The following is a 17,918-nucleotide window of genomic DNA, read 5'->3' as shown; positions in this document are numbered from 1 at the left end:
CTACAGGTGCTGCCTCACTCCCACCTGGCTGGACGCACAGTTCTCCCCAGCAGTATATTCTTCACATGAGCTATACGGCTGAATTTGGAGGAGACCCTCTGAGATTCCTGGGCTGACCTGAGATGCTGTAGGCATGCAGGCCTGGTTGGGCTCCAGTAAGTATCCAGCACGTGAGCCTCAGCAGATGTTTCCTTCAGCCTGTCTGGTAATGCCAAGCCTGCATCACAACAAGCTCTTATCCTCTGTTCGGCTGGGGCAAGTCAGGAATTTTCCACTGGAAAGAGTTTCCACAGGAAAATCTGATTTTGCTAAGCTATCAGTCAAGAAAGAAGTGAAACAAAGCAGTTTTTTGCAGCCTGAAGAAATCAAATCTGATTGACAGTGGTTTGCCAGATGGCTGCAAGAACACATCCTTCTGAAGGGATTTCTTTTCCCTGCCATGGTGCACCGTCCTACACAAGTCCAGGTCTGGGAATATCCTGTCATCTAACCTCTCCCATGGAGGAGGTCGCCTGGACAAATGCTACTCTCATAACGCAACCTGGAGCCCTCTTCAACCAAGCGACGTGGGTCACTGACGCTACACTGCCAGATGTCCAAAGAGAAATGCTATACCATGGTGTGTGACTGACCAGGGTCATGATTTCCAGCTCCCTCTTTGCAACAAAACAGATTTTCCTGCAAGACCAACAAGTAAAAAGCACTCCACACATACAGGGGACACCTGCTCTATCAGCTTTGGCACTGCTACATCAGTCTCCAGCTCGCTGCTCCTGCTGCCCAAAGCCACAGCATAAAGACAAGGCTGGGGAGTTACAGAGGAGCCCTAACAGGACCAGCATCAACCAGCCCAAGGACACCCCCCAGGGCCCTGGAGCTGACATGGCTACAGACACTCCTCCCGTTACTGGGAGCCCACACTTTTCCAGTGCCCACTCCCTGCAGGAGAGAGCAGCCAAGGGAAAGCACTACAACTTGTGCCCCATCTCTTCCTACAGATGATCCTGAAGTAAACCCATCTGCGAGTGGATATCCTCCCCAGAGCCTGTCAGCCCACGAGGAAATCTGTGGGACGGAGCAACCGGGCTGACATGGAGATGGCACCAGTTGAAACAAGCCAAGTCTTGGCAGCCTCCTCCCGGAAAGGGCCCAGCACCCAAACAGCCTGTGCTGTTGGTCCGGGCATCCAAGAAACATCACACCCAAAACCACATCACACGAAAACAACCTCGCTGCTCCAGGGCTGTTAGTCCCCCTCCTCAAGGGAGGCTGAAGCCACTTAGGGCAGCATGTGTGCCAGCAGAGCCTGCAACCCCCTGGGACCAATTGCACCCACCTGGTCAGACGCATACATGCTATCAGCTCTAAGAAATCAATACTTTATAACCGAAAGGAGAAACCACCACAAAAGAAAGTGAGGGGAAGAGGCTGGCTGCAAAAGTTGGGCTAGTTCCAGGACTGACAGCTGTCTAGCCCTGAGCCTTAAAGCATGGCAGGTACTTCAGGGATGAGCAGAGCACATAGGAGTTCAAGGTTCAGCACAAAACTGCTCCCAACAGCAGGTTCCAATGTTCCCTTTGCATCAAAGCTTGTCTGAAAACTCATAACCAGCTCTGTCTTCACTGGGGAATATAGATAGGGGGGAAAAAAGAGAGGAACAAGAAAGGGGTCCTACTTACCACCAGCTCAGTGAACATGGCATCCAGTTCTTCCACCGGTGGCATCGGCAGCGCGGGCTCCATGGTCTGCAGGGCGAAGCTGCTGTCATTGCGAAGCCGGTACGTGATCTCTGGGTGATCGCTGCTCCGAAAGCAGCAGAAGATAAACGAGATCCCTCGGCTGCTTCTTTTTCTTGGGGCCATGGCCAAAATCCTCTGCGTCCCTCCCTTCTAGGTACTAGATCCTGGGAAAAAGAGAAAAGAGGAGGCTTGAGTACTCGCTCTGTAGCGCTGCGCTTTCCGTTACTCGGAGAGGAGAATGAATCAAAGCCACCCACAAGCACAACGCGGCGGGGAAAAAAGGAGACGGTTTACATGCCAAATATTTCCGTTCAGATTTGACATTTATGGTTCTGGCAATCTTGACTATTGTGTTAATTAAAAAGATGCATTTGCTCTCCTTGCTCTGAAGCGAGACGGCAGAGCGGGCAGAGGCAGGCGGACGCGCCGGCGTCCCCGGCGCTCGCAGCCCGAAGGGCGGATGGGCCCCGGCCCCTCGGCTCCCCTCCCGGCCGCCGCCTCCAGGCCCCCGGAGCAAATCACAGCAAATCACTGCAACGCCGATCTCCCCGTGCCGCGCTGCACCGCGCCGCGCCGCTCCTTCAGGTCTGGCAGCCAGAACAAAACCCTCCGCAAGCCGGCCACGGGGGATGACAGATTTGGTAGGCGGCTGCCAGAACAGCTGTATCTGCTCGACGCCACCAGGTAAACAAACCCCAGAGCCAGCCCGGAGAGCTTCGAGGGCGACTAAACACGGGAAGACTTCACGCGGCTCAGGAAGCCCAGAGCTACAAATGGCTGGGGACGGCGGGGGAAAATATCATATATTCGCATCCCACCCTTAAGCGCGTCCCTAAGCATCCACTTCCAGCCGCTGGTTGGGTGGCTCTTTTTCGGGTCAGGTTTTATTTGGCTTTAATTAGATAAACCCTAGCTGAAATTCCAGTAAATATTTATGAGACCTGATTTCAGCTGATTAAATCGCCTGGTGCCGGTATCTCAGACTTTCCTACACAGTGCTTACGTTGTGCCTCACTGAAGTGGTTGGTTTGCTCAGTTCTCCTGACTTCTCAAACCCACTCCGAGAGCGAACCTCGCGGTGGGAGAGGAAACGCGCAGCAGCGAGCCAGCCGGAAAGCACCGCGCGCACGCCAAGGACCAGCCAAATAACAAATTACTGCACCAAAAGTGTTACTGTCTACGATGGAAGTCCACACTAAAACAGGAGGACCACCTATGAAGAACGAACACAGCAAAGAAATACCCCGGCGAGCAAATCGACCAGCAAAATACAGGATTTTTAAGGAGTTTAAACACTGACTTACAAATTCACAGTGGTACACCTGCGGTCTGACCCAGCACAGCCATCCGCACGGCATTTGTAGCAGCAAACTTCAGCTTCCCACAATAAGGTCCTTGCAGAAAATTCGGACTTTACCCGCTTAAATGAGGATCTGACCCTTGAAATTGTTTTCGACTGAGTATTTTTAACACACAGCAAAATCGGCACTGAAACTAAGAGTGATGGGAAACGATTATTCTGTCTTTACGCAGGATAATCCCGGGCTGTGCGACTACTGTGCGCCCAGACCAGAAGGTCCCCTCTTCTCAAAGAGCCCCAAATCTCATTTCACATTCAGCATCTTGCATTTATAAAAATGCAGCCATTTGAGGAATTTCAGCTGCCATGAAATCTCTCTCATCATAACTCCCAGGCAGCCAGCACCAGAGCAAATCCATTAAGCGTCTGCTGGCATCCATCAGTTTTGAGGAGGGGGTTGAGACCTGATGGGAAGTTTCTCTCCCAAGGTTAACGGGGAGGGAGGGTAACAAAAAACAAAGACACGCAGACCCTGTCCCTGCCGGCGCAGAAGAACACCTATGCACTGAGAACTTTGTTTTTGCAAAGCCACGAGGACCACATCACAGAAGGAAATTATGGCAGGGAGGGCAAAATCAGGCCATGGGACCTTGCCATGCCGCCCGCACGCTGGCTCGGGGCCGCGGTAGCCGCTCTGCTCGTGTTTTGGCATCGCCCCGGCAGGAGTTTGCATCAGTCCGCCTCCAACCAGCTTTGGAAACAGGTCCTGCATGGACCCGACCGAAATGGCCCCTTCTCGTCTTCTGCAGGGCATCTTCTAACTGCTTCCAACACCTCTTCAACCTTATTTTTGAAAGCTGCTGATAGGTACAAGCCATGATTTGGGCCTACAAAACCACAAGGAAAGCTTTTATCAGAAGAACACCTGCTCTTCAGAGATACACACTTCTGCTGATGTTTTATGTGAAGTTTGAATGACAGACTAAAAGGCAAGATTTTATTTTCGGCTTTAAACCAGACAGTCACGTAGTAACCAAGATAAGGTATTTTTGAGCTGGTTTCAGCTCTGCAGCTATTGAAATTCCTAATGTTCATCTATAAACGATTAAAAAAAAAAACCCTATAGTGCAGGCAGAGTGATCTGTAGGTTATTAGCAACAAAGACTAAAATGGGAAGAGAAAGAATATGCTAGCTACCAGGCAAATAGCGTAAACCTTAAGAACGTTGATGAATATTCATTACTGTGATGGATAAAAATCAAAACACTGCTTCGTGGCAGGTCCTTAAGACTGTTTCAGATAGCACAGATTGCATCACCAGAACAAAGTACAGGTACACAGCCTTTTCTTTTCCCTGTAAATTCTATAAAAATCAGTTATACATGGAGAAAAAATGACAGCTATTTACAACCTAGACACTTGAATTAAGCAAAGAAATGGGATCAGTTCTATGCAGTGTCATATGTTGAATATCGTGCTCCCACCTCCTATTTATACATCTGAACTTTAATTAGATCAATATATTTAAGTCAGACCATGATCTAATGGTGCCTTCTGGCTTCTGCTATTGAGCAGGCCAGAATAAATTAAATTTAATTACCTCTGCATACACAGACCAAGAGAAGATAGCATGGGAAGGGTCTTTGAGGGAACTTCTAGTCAAACCCCAAATCACAAGGCAGGATCAAGTAGACTGAATCATTCCCAGACTGGTTCACTTTTACTGAAACAAGAGTGGAAACATGCCTGCAATGAGCTCAGCCAGGACAGCAGAGAGATCAGAATGAAGGAGGGAGATCAGGATGAAGGAGGGAGACCAGTCGCAGTCAGAGAGGCTGTGTGAACTAGTTCTCACACAGTAAGTCTGATCAAGGTCATCACAGCTAACCCACATCAGTTGTGCACTTGCAGAAATTTATAAAAGGCTAGCCTTATTTCATATGTAATTAAGCAAATGATGGTGTTCATCTTGGTTCACCAAGGCCTCCAAAAGACTTCTCCTATGGTAACATGAAGCAGTAGTCACAGCTATGGACCTAGAGGACAACTCTTTCTCTCACTTGGGCACATGCAGAATTATCCCAGCTCGACCCTTTCATGACTATTGGGCATGTGGATAAAAACCCCATCTTTAGCCCAAGAACTCACATGACAGATGGCAGCGGTTACATCTTGCAACTGAAGCTGATTTTCTATGAGGCGCTAGCATGCATGTGTACTCCCAGGGAAGAGCTGAATTTGTTTCGGCTGCCTGCCTGCTCCATCCTGCAACCACGTCCGGTTTTATTCCCCAGGAGGAGCCAGATGAGGTTTGGGAACTATAAAGATAGAACCTAATTAATTACAGAGATTTTTGGCAAGCTGGAGGAGATAAAGGGAATTTGTCTTCTCTGAGCTGAGATAATGAATCATTCAAGCAACTAGACGAGGGAATTGTGTCACTGTCCCCCAGTAATAGGCACTGATGGCAGATAATGCAATACCTGTGGCAACACCAGTGTCTGGCACCCACAGGATACTGCTCATTTCCAAGAAGCCTTGATTAAGTTTCAGCACAACTTCCTCTTGCACTGTCCTGTAAAGGGAGAAATAGAGGCAGAGGTACAAAGGTCTGCAAAGCTACTTCCTTGTCAACTTCTGTTTGTGTATCCGGCAAGAGATGCTCCAGGACATTGTGTCTGGAAGCCAGGAGCACCCCAAGCCCGGTGATGTCCCACCACTCCCTGGTGCCAGCTCTGGTATTCACCAGCCCTGGCCAAGCCATCTCCACCCACCCAAAATGTGAATAGATTTTCTGCTGGGTTAGTGAGCAGAGCCAGCACAGCCCAGGGTGGGGGGACGAGGGAGGAAGAGGTGAAAGAGAGCTGAGAGATCAGTCCAAGCCTGCACCCCTACCAAGGGGGCAGCAGTGTGGCCCTTGAGCACCTCAAGGAGAAAAGGATAAGCAGCCAGAAGAAAAGAAAAGAACAAAGCTGTGCAAAGAGGAGTTCAGCCCCAAATCCTCTACAGTTCAGCTTCAGTTGCTCCAATTACAGGCAGAGCAGGGACTGGGGTTTTTTAAGATCCAGACGCTTAAACAAATGTAATTGCTGTATCTTTGCCCGTAGCTAGAAGTTGAGAACGGCAGAGATGCCTGCAAGATCAGCTCATATAAATTATGGGTCTGGGAGCAAGAGGCAGAGAGCGCCACAAGACAAGAACGAGAGGAAGGGAAAGCAGCTGGGAGGTGTGCAATCCTTCAGCAGAAGACGTTGGAGAAGCAAGTCCTTCTGGTACTACCTGGGTGAAATCTTAACACCTCACCAGGGCAACAGTTGCCAAAAGCAGTTGTCTGAATTTGCTAAATTTGGAACTCATACTGGAAAAAAGGAAAAGTTGTGCTATGACGCAGTGAAGGGTACATGGTGGAGACGTTTTGGATGGCTGCAACCTCTTGGAACAAGGATGGCTTCTTGCTGTGGGGTTGTGCAGCACCGATTACAAAAGGGACGTGGCCCACAGGGGCTTTATACAACAACGAGCTCCAGCACTCAGCAACTGTTCAGCAGCATCAGGAAGCCTGTCTGATGTCCCCAATGTGGGAGATCTGGGCTTAGTGCCGGAGGGAGCGAGGCAGCGGCTAACTGCAAATTGCACACTTGAGTGGGACTTTGCAGGTCTCAATTTCCTGTGGGACCACATATTTCCCCTACTCCTGGCTATCTGCTAGTTTTCTGCTTGGACAAGTACCTCAAGAACCAAAAGATCAGGTAAATCCTGGCATGGCTCTTCCGGAGGCTGGTACCAGCAAGGAGCAGAGAGAGCTCGGGCAACACGACCCCCCTGTCCTGGCAAACCGTGCCCAAACCCAGCACAAGCTTCACAGCAGAACCTGAACTGCGTGAGCAGAGCCCAGGGGAGAAGCGAGGCAGGAGGAAAACGTCCTTGGCTCCATCCGAAGTAGCAACAAGCAATTTGCCGGGGGATTTAATTCGAGCAGGTGGCCACAGCAGAGAAAATCTTGAGGAAAAGGCTAATCAAAAAGAGATTAAAAGGAGGGGAGGGGGAAGGACGGGGCAGTAGGGACTTCATAGGCCCACGTGCTCCTGGGCCCTCATTAGAGGCCAGGCTCCCCTGTCACACCTCTGTGATTTTTTTCCTCCTCACTCAACAGCATCCAATTTGCTTGGTCCCCTTCTGCGGTGACCTTGCGCGCGGCTCTGCGGAGCAGCCGTGCAATGCCTCCAGACGCCTGCAACGCCGCGCCGTACCGCTGCCGCTTCGGCGATGCAAAGCAGCAGGGAGCTGTTTTAATCAAGCCACCTTCCCCTCCCTTTTCAGGTTATCTAGCTGGCTTTTATGCAGTCTTCTTTTATTAAAGCCAACAAGGATAAAAATGAAGCTTTAGCTTGGAGTTAATCAGAGCACTCCTTTCAGCCACTCCCTGCTTTGCCAAGCAGTCATAAAATAGAGATTAGGGTGCCCCCGCCACCCCCGGAGGATGAGCCACCAGGACACAGGCCATGGGCGGCAGCGATGTGGTGCGAGAAGTGGTTTTGTTGTTTTTCCGCCACGAAAAAAAAAAAGGGGGGGAAAAAAAGCCTACATCGCCCTGAGCACTGCTTAAATGAAATCAGTCATTAGGAGAAAATTGGACCCTGGTGTCAATTCCTCCTTTGCTTTAAGGAAACAAGAGCAGCAATTACTGCTTGAATATTCAATAGCTTCTTCAGCAGCCTAAATTAGCCTGTGCGGAGCAACGTGCTGCTGAAGCGTGTCCATGACCGATGCCCCAACAAGCTGGTTTAAAGCTAATGCTGGTACCGCAGCACGAAAAAACCTGGTACGGGTACAAACGCATGCAAACGAGCATGCACGCTCCTCTTCGCACCCGCCTCCGAATCTACACAGCAGCTAGGAGCTAAACTGTCAAATATGAATATTAGCTTGCTTTTCTGGCTCCTCTCCCATCCCCTCCCAAAAGGATACAAGATCCCAGACAAGCTCTTTCCCAAGAGCGAGCTTCATTTCGGTGTGCACAAGGGGCAGCTATTCTTGTGCAAGTGCAATTGCACTCACTGACCCGCTCCGCCAAGCTCTGACGGATTTCGGCTGGTGGCTTCTCACCTCCCACCACGGAGGGCTGGAGGTGGGCAGCAGCACAGACCTGCCCCTTCCTCCCCAGACGCTTTTCCCTACATGTACGACACCTAGCACGGTGCAGATATTAGCGCAATGCGAGCCAAGTCCATTAATGAGCTTGCATCATTTTTCCAAACAAAGGGTTCTGGATGGTTTTTCTCCCACAATAATTCTCACCCGGACATCCACAGCAGCAAGAGCTACATGTTCCCACCACATTTGCTACATCAGCTGCAAGTCTGAGATATCCTCTGCAAAACACCAACGCCTTCTCTGGGCATGTTTTGCTTTTTCACGTGACAGACTCAAGGCACCCGGCACCCTCCTTGGTGTTGCAGCTAACCTGGCCCCTTCTCGGCCTCGGCTCTGAGAGCAAGCCCTCCGAAATACGTGCACGGTGCACTGCCCATCGGAGCAGACTGCAGCATGGAGGCTCAGCTACCGCTGAAGAGCAAGAATTGCTGTTCTGTTTTATGTTTGCACCAAAGCGGGTGCCAAGAAGCCCTTTTTATTGAGAGCAACACAAGTGGTATTTATTTATTTTTTTCAAAACTTCAAAATAGACCCCTTGTTTGGGTGAGAAACTAAGAAACAGGGCTGGATTCACCTAACTGGAAACCTAACTAAAAGCCAACTTTACTCAAGCGCAAAAGCCCAGAAAACGTAAAGCAGTCACCACCACCTCCAAGAACCGATCCAGCACTGAACAGGGGGCCTGCAGTCACGGCTGTAAGGCAGTTTCTATTAAAAGTAACCAAACGGATTTTTTGGCCACAAACTCCCACACAGATTTCCAAAAAGTCCTTTCTCAGGCATAAAACTGTTTCCGAGCAGAGCCTGCGCACGAGAGGAATGTTTGTGTTTGGTTGACATACGTGTGCGTCGGCAGGAGACGGTTTTGCTCCCGGAGAAGGAAGGAAAACCGCCCGGCCCAAACACCATAAACTGCTTGACGACTGCCTTTTTCCCCAGAACCCCCCCGTGAAACAGCATCTCTGCGTGGAAAGCACCCGAGGGGGGTTTGCTGGTGGGACAGACCACGGGAAAGCGCCGGCACAACCTCCGTCAAGGGGGACAAGATGCTCCCGCTGCCCGGGATCGCTCCCGCCGGCACGTGGTGGGCAGAGCTAAGGACGCCCCACCACAGGAGGTCTGCCTTACTACCTCCAATAGCCAGGAGGGTTTCCAAAGGTTTTGCTGCCAGGGGCTGCGCATGCAAACGCGCTTGCTCCGACCCAGCCGTTATCAGGAAAAATCAGCTGCCGGGAGGGGATGGTGGTCTGACTCATCACGAAAGCACAAGAGTTCTCATTCCCAGAGTAAGCAAATCTCAAAGACTTCAGTTTCATAGATTACATACATCTGCCAAATCCTAAATTACACCAGGTCCTCCTCCCCCTTTCCGAAACCCCGTTATACCCCACGGCCCAGAAGAAGGGGGCTTTGCAGCGCCGCGTTTTGCTCAGGCTGCACGACTGCAAAGCGCCGTCCGCACAGCGCCACTGATTTACGAAGGAGCTGGCTGCAGCTGCAGACTCTGAGACGAGGCCGCTGCCATCGCCACGGCCGGCAGCTCGATCCCCGAAAGCCCCATCTGCCAACACCGTAAGAAAAACTAACGCTCGCACAAAATGCGTTCACGGCTTTTTGTATTCTTTCCTTTCGTCATGGCGTTCGTGAAAAGCTGGAGTGTGCATCTGGGCCTGCCGCCTCTCGAGAACACGTTTCGCTCCGCTCAAGGCCGAGCGAGCTTACAGAAACGTTTTGGGGCCCAGATGGTGAAATTCAGATCGCAGCATCAAAAATCAAATCAGTTTAGAGCCAGTACATAACTATGTATCCGCAGGAAAAAAAAAAAAAAAGGTTGCTGTTTCACAAATTTATAATGCTCCCGGAGAGCCTTCCTTTCCCCGTCTAAACAAAATCGAGACCTACTTCAAGCAATCAAGTGCTGGGATGGTTTTTTGCGTGCGCCTGTGTGTGGCTCTCGTCTCAGGAAGTGCTCCTGATGCTGCTTGGAGGAAAGAGCAACAATTTTCACCGCACGGAAAGCAAGCACCCGCCTGTACCACTGCACAGCTTACAGGACAGCTTTCCGGAGTGCGAGCAAGCTGCGAGCCAAGGGAATCGCACACGTTGTTGACTCTGCAATCCGGTTTTCTGGGGGAGAAGTGTGGCACACAGCAGGGCGAGACATTATCTCTCTTAAAACCCTCCAACTGGAATCAATTCTTGGAGCAGAGTCGCAAGGCTTTGGCAACGGAGCAAAAACCCGGAGGAGGGGATTGTCGCCTCCGTGTTGCTTGAATACCTCTGTCCTGGAGCCGAGGGGACAACCCAGCTGGCCAAGAAGAAGATGCCTCTGGCTACCGCGGTCCCCCCGCTCCAGCTGCGGGAATTCCCTGCAGAGCCGGCGTTACGGAGAGTCGGGCACGCAGACGGCGTCGCTGCCGACTCTGGGGGCGCAGCCACGGAGCGTCTCCAGCGGCTGACACCGCTTACGCCACGGATACAGTCAACCAGGGAGATGCTGCAGAGAAAAAACGTTTTCCTAATTTTGAGGATAAAAACCAACCTTGCTGAAAGTTTCCCGGTCAGCTAGACTGTGAGTGGCACGGCGCTGCCAAAAGAGGTCACAGGTTCTCAATTAAAAAGGGTGGATTTAATTGGTGATGAGCTCAGTGCCGGCGCCAGATCCTCTACGTCGCTACAGACTGTTTCTTACTTGAACTCCATGAGATCAGCTCGGGCAAATGCCATTTATTTCAGGAACAAGGACAACAAATGTGTAACCATGAATAAGACCCAATTTGGGAACCTATATATATATATATATATATATTTCTTAATGCTCACTAGGGTGCTAAGTGACCCAGTTCTAGAAATTGTGCATTTTTCCAACAGACAGGCAGATCTGTGGTTCTTCTTTTGCAGAAGAAAACTAAAAGCTGGGTGGGGAGGGGAAGAAATGCTTTCCAACTCATATATCCCTCCCTGACCCAGCATGGCCGGTGAGGGCAGCGTGCTGCTAAAATACTTGCCAGCGTCTCAGGGTGAGAGGAGATACCCTCGTCCTCCCCCACCTTGGCTCCATCCTCAGCAATGAGGGTTTTCACAAGCCGAGATCTAGCCCTGCTTGATTTTCATCACTGGTTTTGCCCAAACTGAGGGAAAATGTTCACATAAAGCAAAAAAAAATGCCCCGAGGAGGCTGATAAGACCAGACTATTAAACCCACCCCAGCGTATCATGCATTACGTATAACTAGCAGTGATTCTCTCTGTCTCAGATAATTAGAGAGCTCCCGACACTGCACACAGAGGGACCACCTTCCAGCCCCGACCAAGGCTTCCCTGGCTGCCAGAAGGAGAGCTCCCATCCCAATATTTTGCTATTCATCCCAAAGGATGCGGATGCAAGTTGCTTCCTCTCTGAGATCACTCTGGGCTCCCAGTCCTTTCTTTGAGGATGCAAAGCTGTGGTCAATGACAGCTCAACAGACTGGCAAGTGGAGAGAGAACAGCGTCGTACTTACCATTGTTGGAGGATATTGTTTGCCGATTAGGCTTTTCCTGGAGAACAATAGTTCAGTAAAAGCCCTGCTTTATTTTAATTCCCCTCTTTTTTTTTTTTCCTCCTCCAGCCCTGCTCCTCCAATGAATATTTGGACTCTGACTTTGATTTATTGTATGCAAAGCCTCCTGGCTGAACTTTCCATTTCACTGCTCCCCATTTCATTGGTAATCCCCAGGGTGAGATGGACTCTCTAACTGCAAAATGGGTGGAAGGCAGGCAGGTTTTTCCTCTGTTAAGCCTCTTAATTAATTTGGCATCAGAATCTGGATTTTTGAAGTTGTGCGGCAGCAAACGCTCACTGTACATCAGTACCGCAACATCTAGGGCCAGCACCACGGCAACAAAATGAGGAGCTACCAGCTTAGTCCCAACTGGCTAATTTGGGGTCATGTTTGGAGATTTTAGGATTATCCGTGTTTGAGGTGAGGCTAACAGAGCCACCGGTGTTTATGCAATTTCTGTATCTGAAACAAAACTTTTTAAACCCCAGCTGACTGCGGTGTTTTCCTCTGTTAGAGAATGAAAACTCCGTTGAGGCTGCTTTGAACAGGAACCGTTACTAAAAGAGACCCTTACGGCTAGATGTCTGAGCATATCATTAAACTTCCAGTCCCAAAAGTGCCCAAACCAAACCAAACACATGTGTTAGATCAATCAGTTGGCCTACATGCCACAGGGGATCTGCAATGCTGATTTTGCTTTACGGATTTGAAAATTCTGAAGTTAATCTAGAGTGATTTTTTCCCCTTAAAGTAGGAATTTAGGGTTAAGAATTCCTTGATAAAAATGTTTGATAGCAGAAATTGCCCGCTGGCAACTTTCCTTCCGATATGAAGGACTGACACCAATACCTCCCAGTGCTTCAGCAGATGAGCACAGTAAAACAGTACACATGAGCTTGCTTCACTCACAATTTGATTTTGCACAATTCTACAGAAATAGCACAGAGAAACTAGAATAGCTCCAATGCTAATTCTGCTATTAATGGGGCTGCTAAAAGCAGCAGTTTTTATCATGTTACACTAAAAGACTTCTGCTCACATTTAAACATAAAAAAACAAGCAGGCAGCTAGGGCAGGCAAGTCTAATTGGAAGGCTTAATTATATTTTTTATGTGGATGCAACATCATCTAGATTATGGCAAAAAACCTGCTCTAAAGAGCATGGATTCTGCTTAACAAAGTTACTGGCACAGGGCCACTAACTTGTATGAGAATTCAATCCTCAGGATAGAAAACTGGGGGGGGAAGTAAAATTCAAGGAACTGATGTTGTTACACACCCCAAAGGCAAAGGGTTGCACTGCCCAGGAGGCATTTTGCCCTTGAAACAGGAATGCAAAGTCCTTGCTGCATTGAGCCAGAAGATCTCACCTTGCCTGTTATTACAGGACACAAGCAAGACAGGTACCTCATTAAACTGGGGCTGGTTTAAATTCACAACTGGCACATCTGTCCACAGACTCATCTGAAACTGGGAGAATCCCAAGGGGATGCATTTAAAAATCAATAGAGGCCATTTTATAGTGGCGTTTAGCCTAATCTAGGAAAGTATCAGCATCAGCAACATCAATATAAACCAAATTTAAATATATCAAGTACATGCACAGGATTTCTTTTATTTTTGCATTGGTTTAACCAAATCTGTTTTTTTTTCCAAACACTTCAGAGTGCAAACAGTGTAGCTGTAGCATTGCTAAAGCTTTAGGCGTCCTGCCTGCTCCCATCTCTATAGCCTCTGTGCTAAAATGTTTGCTATTTAAAAAACAAGTCTCTGCACTCAATGAGAAAATGCTTCCAGTAACAAAATCTTCCCTCGGAAGGGGCAATATCACAGTGACAGCAGCCGCCTTCCCCACCGGGGCTATGCGGAGAAGACTCTCTGGATGTCTTTCCTGCCGATAATTCTGCAGGTTTTCACAGAGCACTCCCCTCGAATTGCAATACAAAGTTTCCCTCCCTGTAGATATTTACACAATGATCTCCATTTTCATTAAAAGAAAACAGCCTCTCAATTGCAAAGAAATGCTTGAAAAGTGACCCAAGGGTACTGTAAGAGGCTCAAACACCCTGAGAGAAGATAACTGCTTTTGAAGTCTTTCATTTAATCTCATCTTTTGGAGGGCCAGACTCAGTGTCTAGATATCTGGGACTAGCCCCACCACGGATGTAGCTGCTAGCACAGACGTACCTTCCTAGCAGCCACAGCAGACGTGAGCCCTGGCCCGCACGGCTGAGGTACCCCTCGCCTCTGACGCTGGTCAAAGGAGAAGAAGCCCCCTTGGTCCAAACCTGCAGCACCATCAGCTCTGGCATGCCACTGGGCCTTCCCTTGCCATGTGCCAAAAACCACTGGGGAAACCCTGCGTGCTTCTGGCCTTTGCAAGCTCATACCTCCTTGCAGATGACTTCTTGCTCAGGGTTGGAGACTACCACTCGCTGGCCAGGCAAAAGCACTTCTCCCTGCGCGTCGTTGTTGAACCCTGTCCAGTTCACACATGAACTGCAGCAATCGAGAACACTGTCTCTTTGAGGGTTTTCAGGTCCTGGTGGTGGATGAGCCTTGCAGAGGTCTTCACATCTGTCACCTGGGTAAGACTTCTAGGCACCCCTGGTGATCAGCAGCTCCATGACGTTCCCTCAAACCTCACCTCCTTTCTCAGCTTCAAGGGGATTTATTTGACTGACATCAGGTCAGCCCAGCTCTCCAATGGAAAAATTCCTCACACATACCAAAACACCCTCAGATTTCTTCAAAGGCTTTTGAAACCAAAGCAGCCCTAGCTGGTGAAGGTCATGACTGAGTTTCTTGCTCATAGGAGCTATTCAAGGCTGCAGCCTTTCCATTAACCGGCTCACCAGATCTTTCAATACAGCCAAGACAACACAGTTAATAATCAAGCAGGGCCCAGCAGGTCTAACCGAGCTTGAAACCCAGTGAACTGAGCCTTATTCCTCACTTTGTCCTCTATTATGCCATGCTATGAGGGTCAGAAGTAGGCCAAGCAAATACTTCAAGTGGAGAGGGCTGCATTTATTTGCTCACAAGCGGTTAAGCATGGCCATAAAAAAGAACCCAAAACAACCCACACAAGCAGAGACAGTGCATTCTGGCTAAGGGGCTGCAACAAAGTCAGAGCATCTCTGCTCAAAATACCCAAAGGTAATGTTTTCGTAAGCATAGACACGACATGGATGTTGCCACAAGAAAGCAGGAAACGGCTGGATAAGGCTAATTATGTCTGTCTCAAACTGAATTGCCGATAACAACCACAGCAAATGTTTACTTTCAGCTCCGCAGTAACCCAGGCTTTTCCAGCTGAAAACACCAGCGCCTGCACCTTGGGAAGCAGCAGTCCTGCTGCTGTGTAACACCCAGGCGCTCTCCTGTCCCCCTGCCACCATGGTCCTGGATCTGCCTTCTACCAGCAACGCTATCTATAACGCTGGATTGCCTCGTCTGAGGAAGAGGGCTGCGAAGGGCTGGAAAGAAATTCACGGCACAGTTAACCAGTGTCTTGGCAGCCAAAGAGAACCGTTTCCCGTATGGTACTCAGCACAAGCACAAATACTGCCTTTCTCAAGGCACTGCTTGAGGTTGAGAGCTGGGACCCAAGGAAGACCTGGAGGGACCCTCTAAGTCCATCCCTCTGCCACAAAATAGACCTTGGTTTATCTTCATCTTCCTTACAATGGAGAGCCTGCGGTCGTGCTGCCTAACCACAATCCTCACCTTGAAAAACATCTTCCTCAATATCTAACCTGGGTATCCCCGTGCTCCAAATTAACACCATGGTTTGGATGCCCTAAACACAAGCTAACGAAATACATCCAAGAGTGAGCTATCCTGACATCATCCAAGATCTCAATACTGTCTACAGGAGAAGGAAATTAAATTTTTTTGGACTCCAAGTCTTCACAACACCTTCCAGCACAAGACTTGTAACACTGCAACAAAAGCTTGAAGAAGCTGCGCATTGGATGTAGGCACCTGAAAACTCCAGATTCACTCCACTACAGACAGAGACTGCCACAGGAAGACAAAACTCCCTCAAATAAATGCCTCTAGAGAGACACATAAGACAAAAACTTCAGAACTCCTTTATCACCAATTTTTAGAGCTGGCCAGAGCTACCTGTCCCCATCAATTTGAACCTGAGCTCTAAGAGCAGGAGGAGGGGAGAAAAAGCATCTTCCTGAAAACCACAGGCAATTTTTGCACAGCTGAGTGCCTTGCGGGGGGAGTAACCCATACATCAACAGGAGTACGTGAAGCACATGAATGCTTTATATATTAGATTTCAGTAGTTTCACCAACACATCAGAAGGAAATGGAATGTAAGCTATGCAAATCCACCCCAAGACTGCTTCCTGGCTAATCCAGGTTTAGATTCAGACGCTTATTACCATGGCGTCTAATCAGGTAATGCGTAATAGACAGTTTTATTTTGGGTTCCTAGTCCTTCGGTGTGTTCTTATTAAGGAAAATATGGCATCAAATGAGAAAAAGAAAAAAAGCCAAAAAATACAACGCTCAAAAGTATTCAAGCTCTGGCAGAAAGCAGAGAAGAAAATCCAGGCATGGAAAAATGTACTGATACCTATCACTGAAAAAATAGATATGGAAAAATTTGGTGGCTCACCAGGGACACAGTGAAAAATGATTCCTACCTCACAATCCATCTTATGTCCACAGGGAGGAGGAGGCTGCTGATCTTTATGGGTCCCTTCCCTTCCCCCTCGAGATGTAAGTGATGCACAGATCTCACCCCTCTCTGGTAGGACCCATCTACCAGCAGATAGCTCCCAGCAGCAGTTAGCACAGCTGGAGACACCATAACTTCCATGATACCAAAGTACCACATGGATGCAAAGCACTGGGTGTTCGCTCCGTAACTCTGGGTGACGCATGGCGGGGCAGACAGCCTGCCAAGGCCACCACCAAACACCAGGCCGGACAGAGACTCACCGCTTTGGGCCACACTGGTGGCAGAATTGGTTGTTGGACGAATGCCAATTGTTGGCTGAACACCAATCTCTCACCTCTGCCACATGGCCACAACTCTGATGTTACATATCAGAGAGATCTGGGGCAGGGGACATCACTCAGACTTGACAGGTCTTCCTCTCCATCTGCTGCTCATTCGTTAAGCTTTCCAGTGATGGAAGATGATGAGGTTTTCAACGCTGCTGTACAACTTCCCCTTCAGTACTCGCAATTACCAGCAGCTTTTCCTCCCCAGCCTCCACAATATCACAGAAAACTGGAGTGAAGGAGCCACAGCACCCTTCATGCATTTGCCCAACACAGCTCATATCAGGATGCTCTCCCACCAGCAGCTGCTCAGCCTGCTGATGAAGAACAGAACGGAGGCTCGCAACCAGCTCCAGCAAAGCACCAAGAAATGTAAATGTTGTTATCAGCTTCTAGAGTCACTGGAGTATTGGGTCCACCCTGCTATACTAAAGAAACTGCACTTGGGGAAAAAAAATGGGGGCAGGGGGAAGCAGCACTATGAACACCAAAACTAATGAAAGGAACTTTCCAGATTTGTGCCTGTGAACCTAAGCAATATAAATGAAATTTATATTAAAGCTGAAGGACGAACTTACATTTATTAGACATCAGAGAATCCACATAGGCAAACATTTCCCCCCCAACACACACATGTATGTGCAAACTCCTGCAGTGTGGGCTCTCTGGTGTCTCATAACATGGTAAATCCAACTGAAGTACTTTCCATGGCTTGGATATCATAACATTTATGTGTATTCCCTGATGTCTAGCACAGACGGAGTTTTCATTGTATCTTTTGTTTCAATAAAAAACCTCCATAACACCCTTCTATCCTGATGCCTGTTTTCACAAAACCTGTAGCAGTTCAACATATTTGAAACGAAAGAATTTGGAAGAGAGGACAAAATCTGCCAAGGGACTCAATGAATTGCTGGTGATGGGGAAGGAGGAACAGATGGACAGACCAACTTTATAAGCCTTCTTTCAGTAGGGAACTAAACTAAAAAAAAAGTAGATTAACTTTGAACAATGCACTTTATTACTGAGGAATGTGAAGCAGCTGATATTCTGCCTCTCAGGCACATGTGCTCTATGCTTCATAATCTACTGAATGAATATTCAAATGCTTTAAAAGGAGAAGAAAAACAAAACCCCCAAAAAACAGAG

At 48.7% G+C, this 17,918-nt stretch overlaps 1 protein-coding gene across 1 annotated transcript in view; it reads right to left on the bottom strand.

Moving 5' to 3' along the window:
- The window catches only part of DAAM1 (dishevelled associated activator of morphogenesis 1), a 74,947-nt gene extending 73,085 nt beyond the window's left edge, over nt 1-1,862 (bottom strand). The window contains 1 exon segment of the mRNA XM_026087294.1: nt 1,680-1,862. Coding sequence (XP_025943079.1) covers nt 1,680-1,862 — 183 coding nt within the window.
- Between the last annotated feature and the right edge of the window lie 16,056 nt (nt 1,863-17,918).

This window comes from Apteryx rowi, unplaced genomic scaffold (assembly GCF_003343035.1).
Source record: "Apteryx rowi isolate R43461 unplaced genomic scaffold, aptRow1 scaffold_710, whole genome shotgun sequence".
Taxonomy (NCBI): domain Eukaryota; kingdom Metazoa; phylum Chordata; class Aves; order Apterygiformes; family Apterygidae; genus Apteryx; species Apteryx rowi.
The sequence above is the reverse complement of the archived record's forward strand: the minus strand, read 5'-3'. Positions and strand labels throughout refer to the sequence as shown.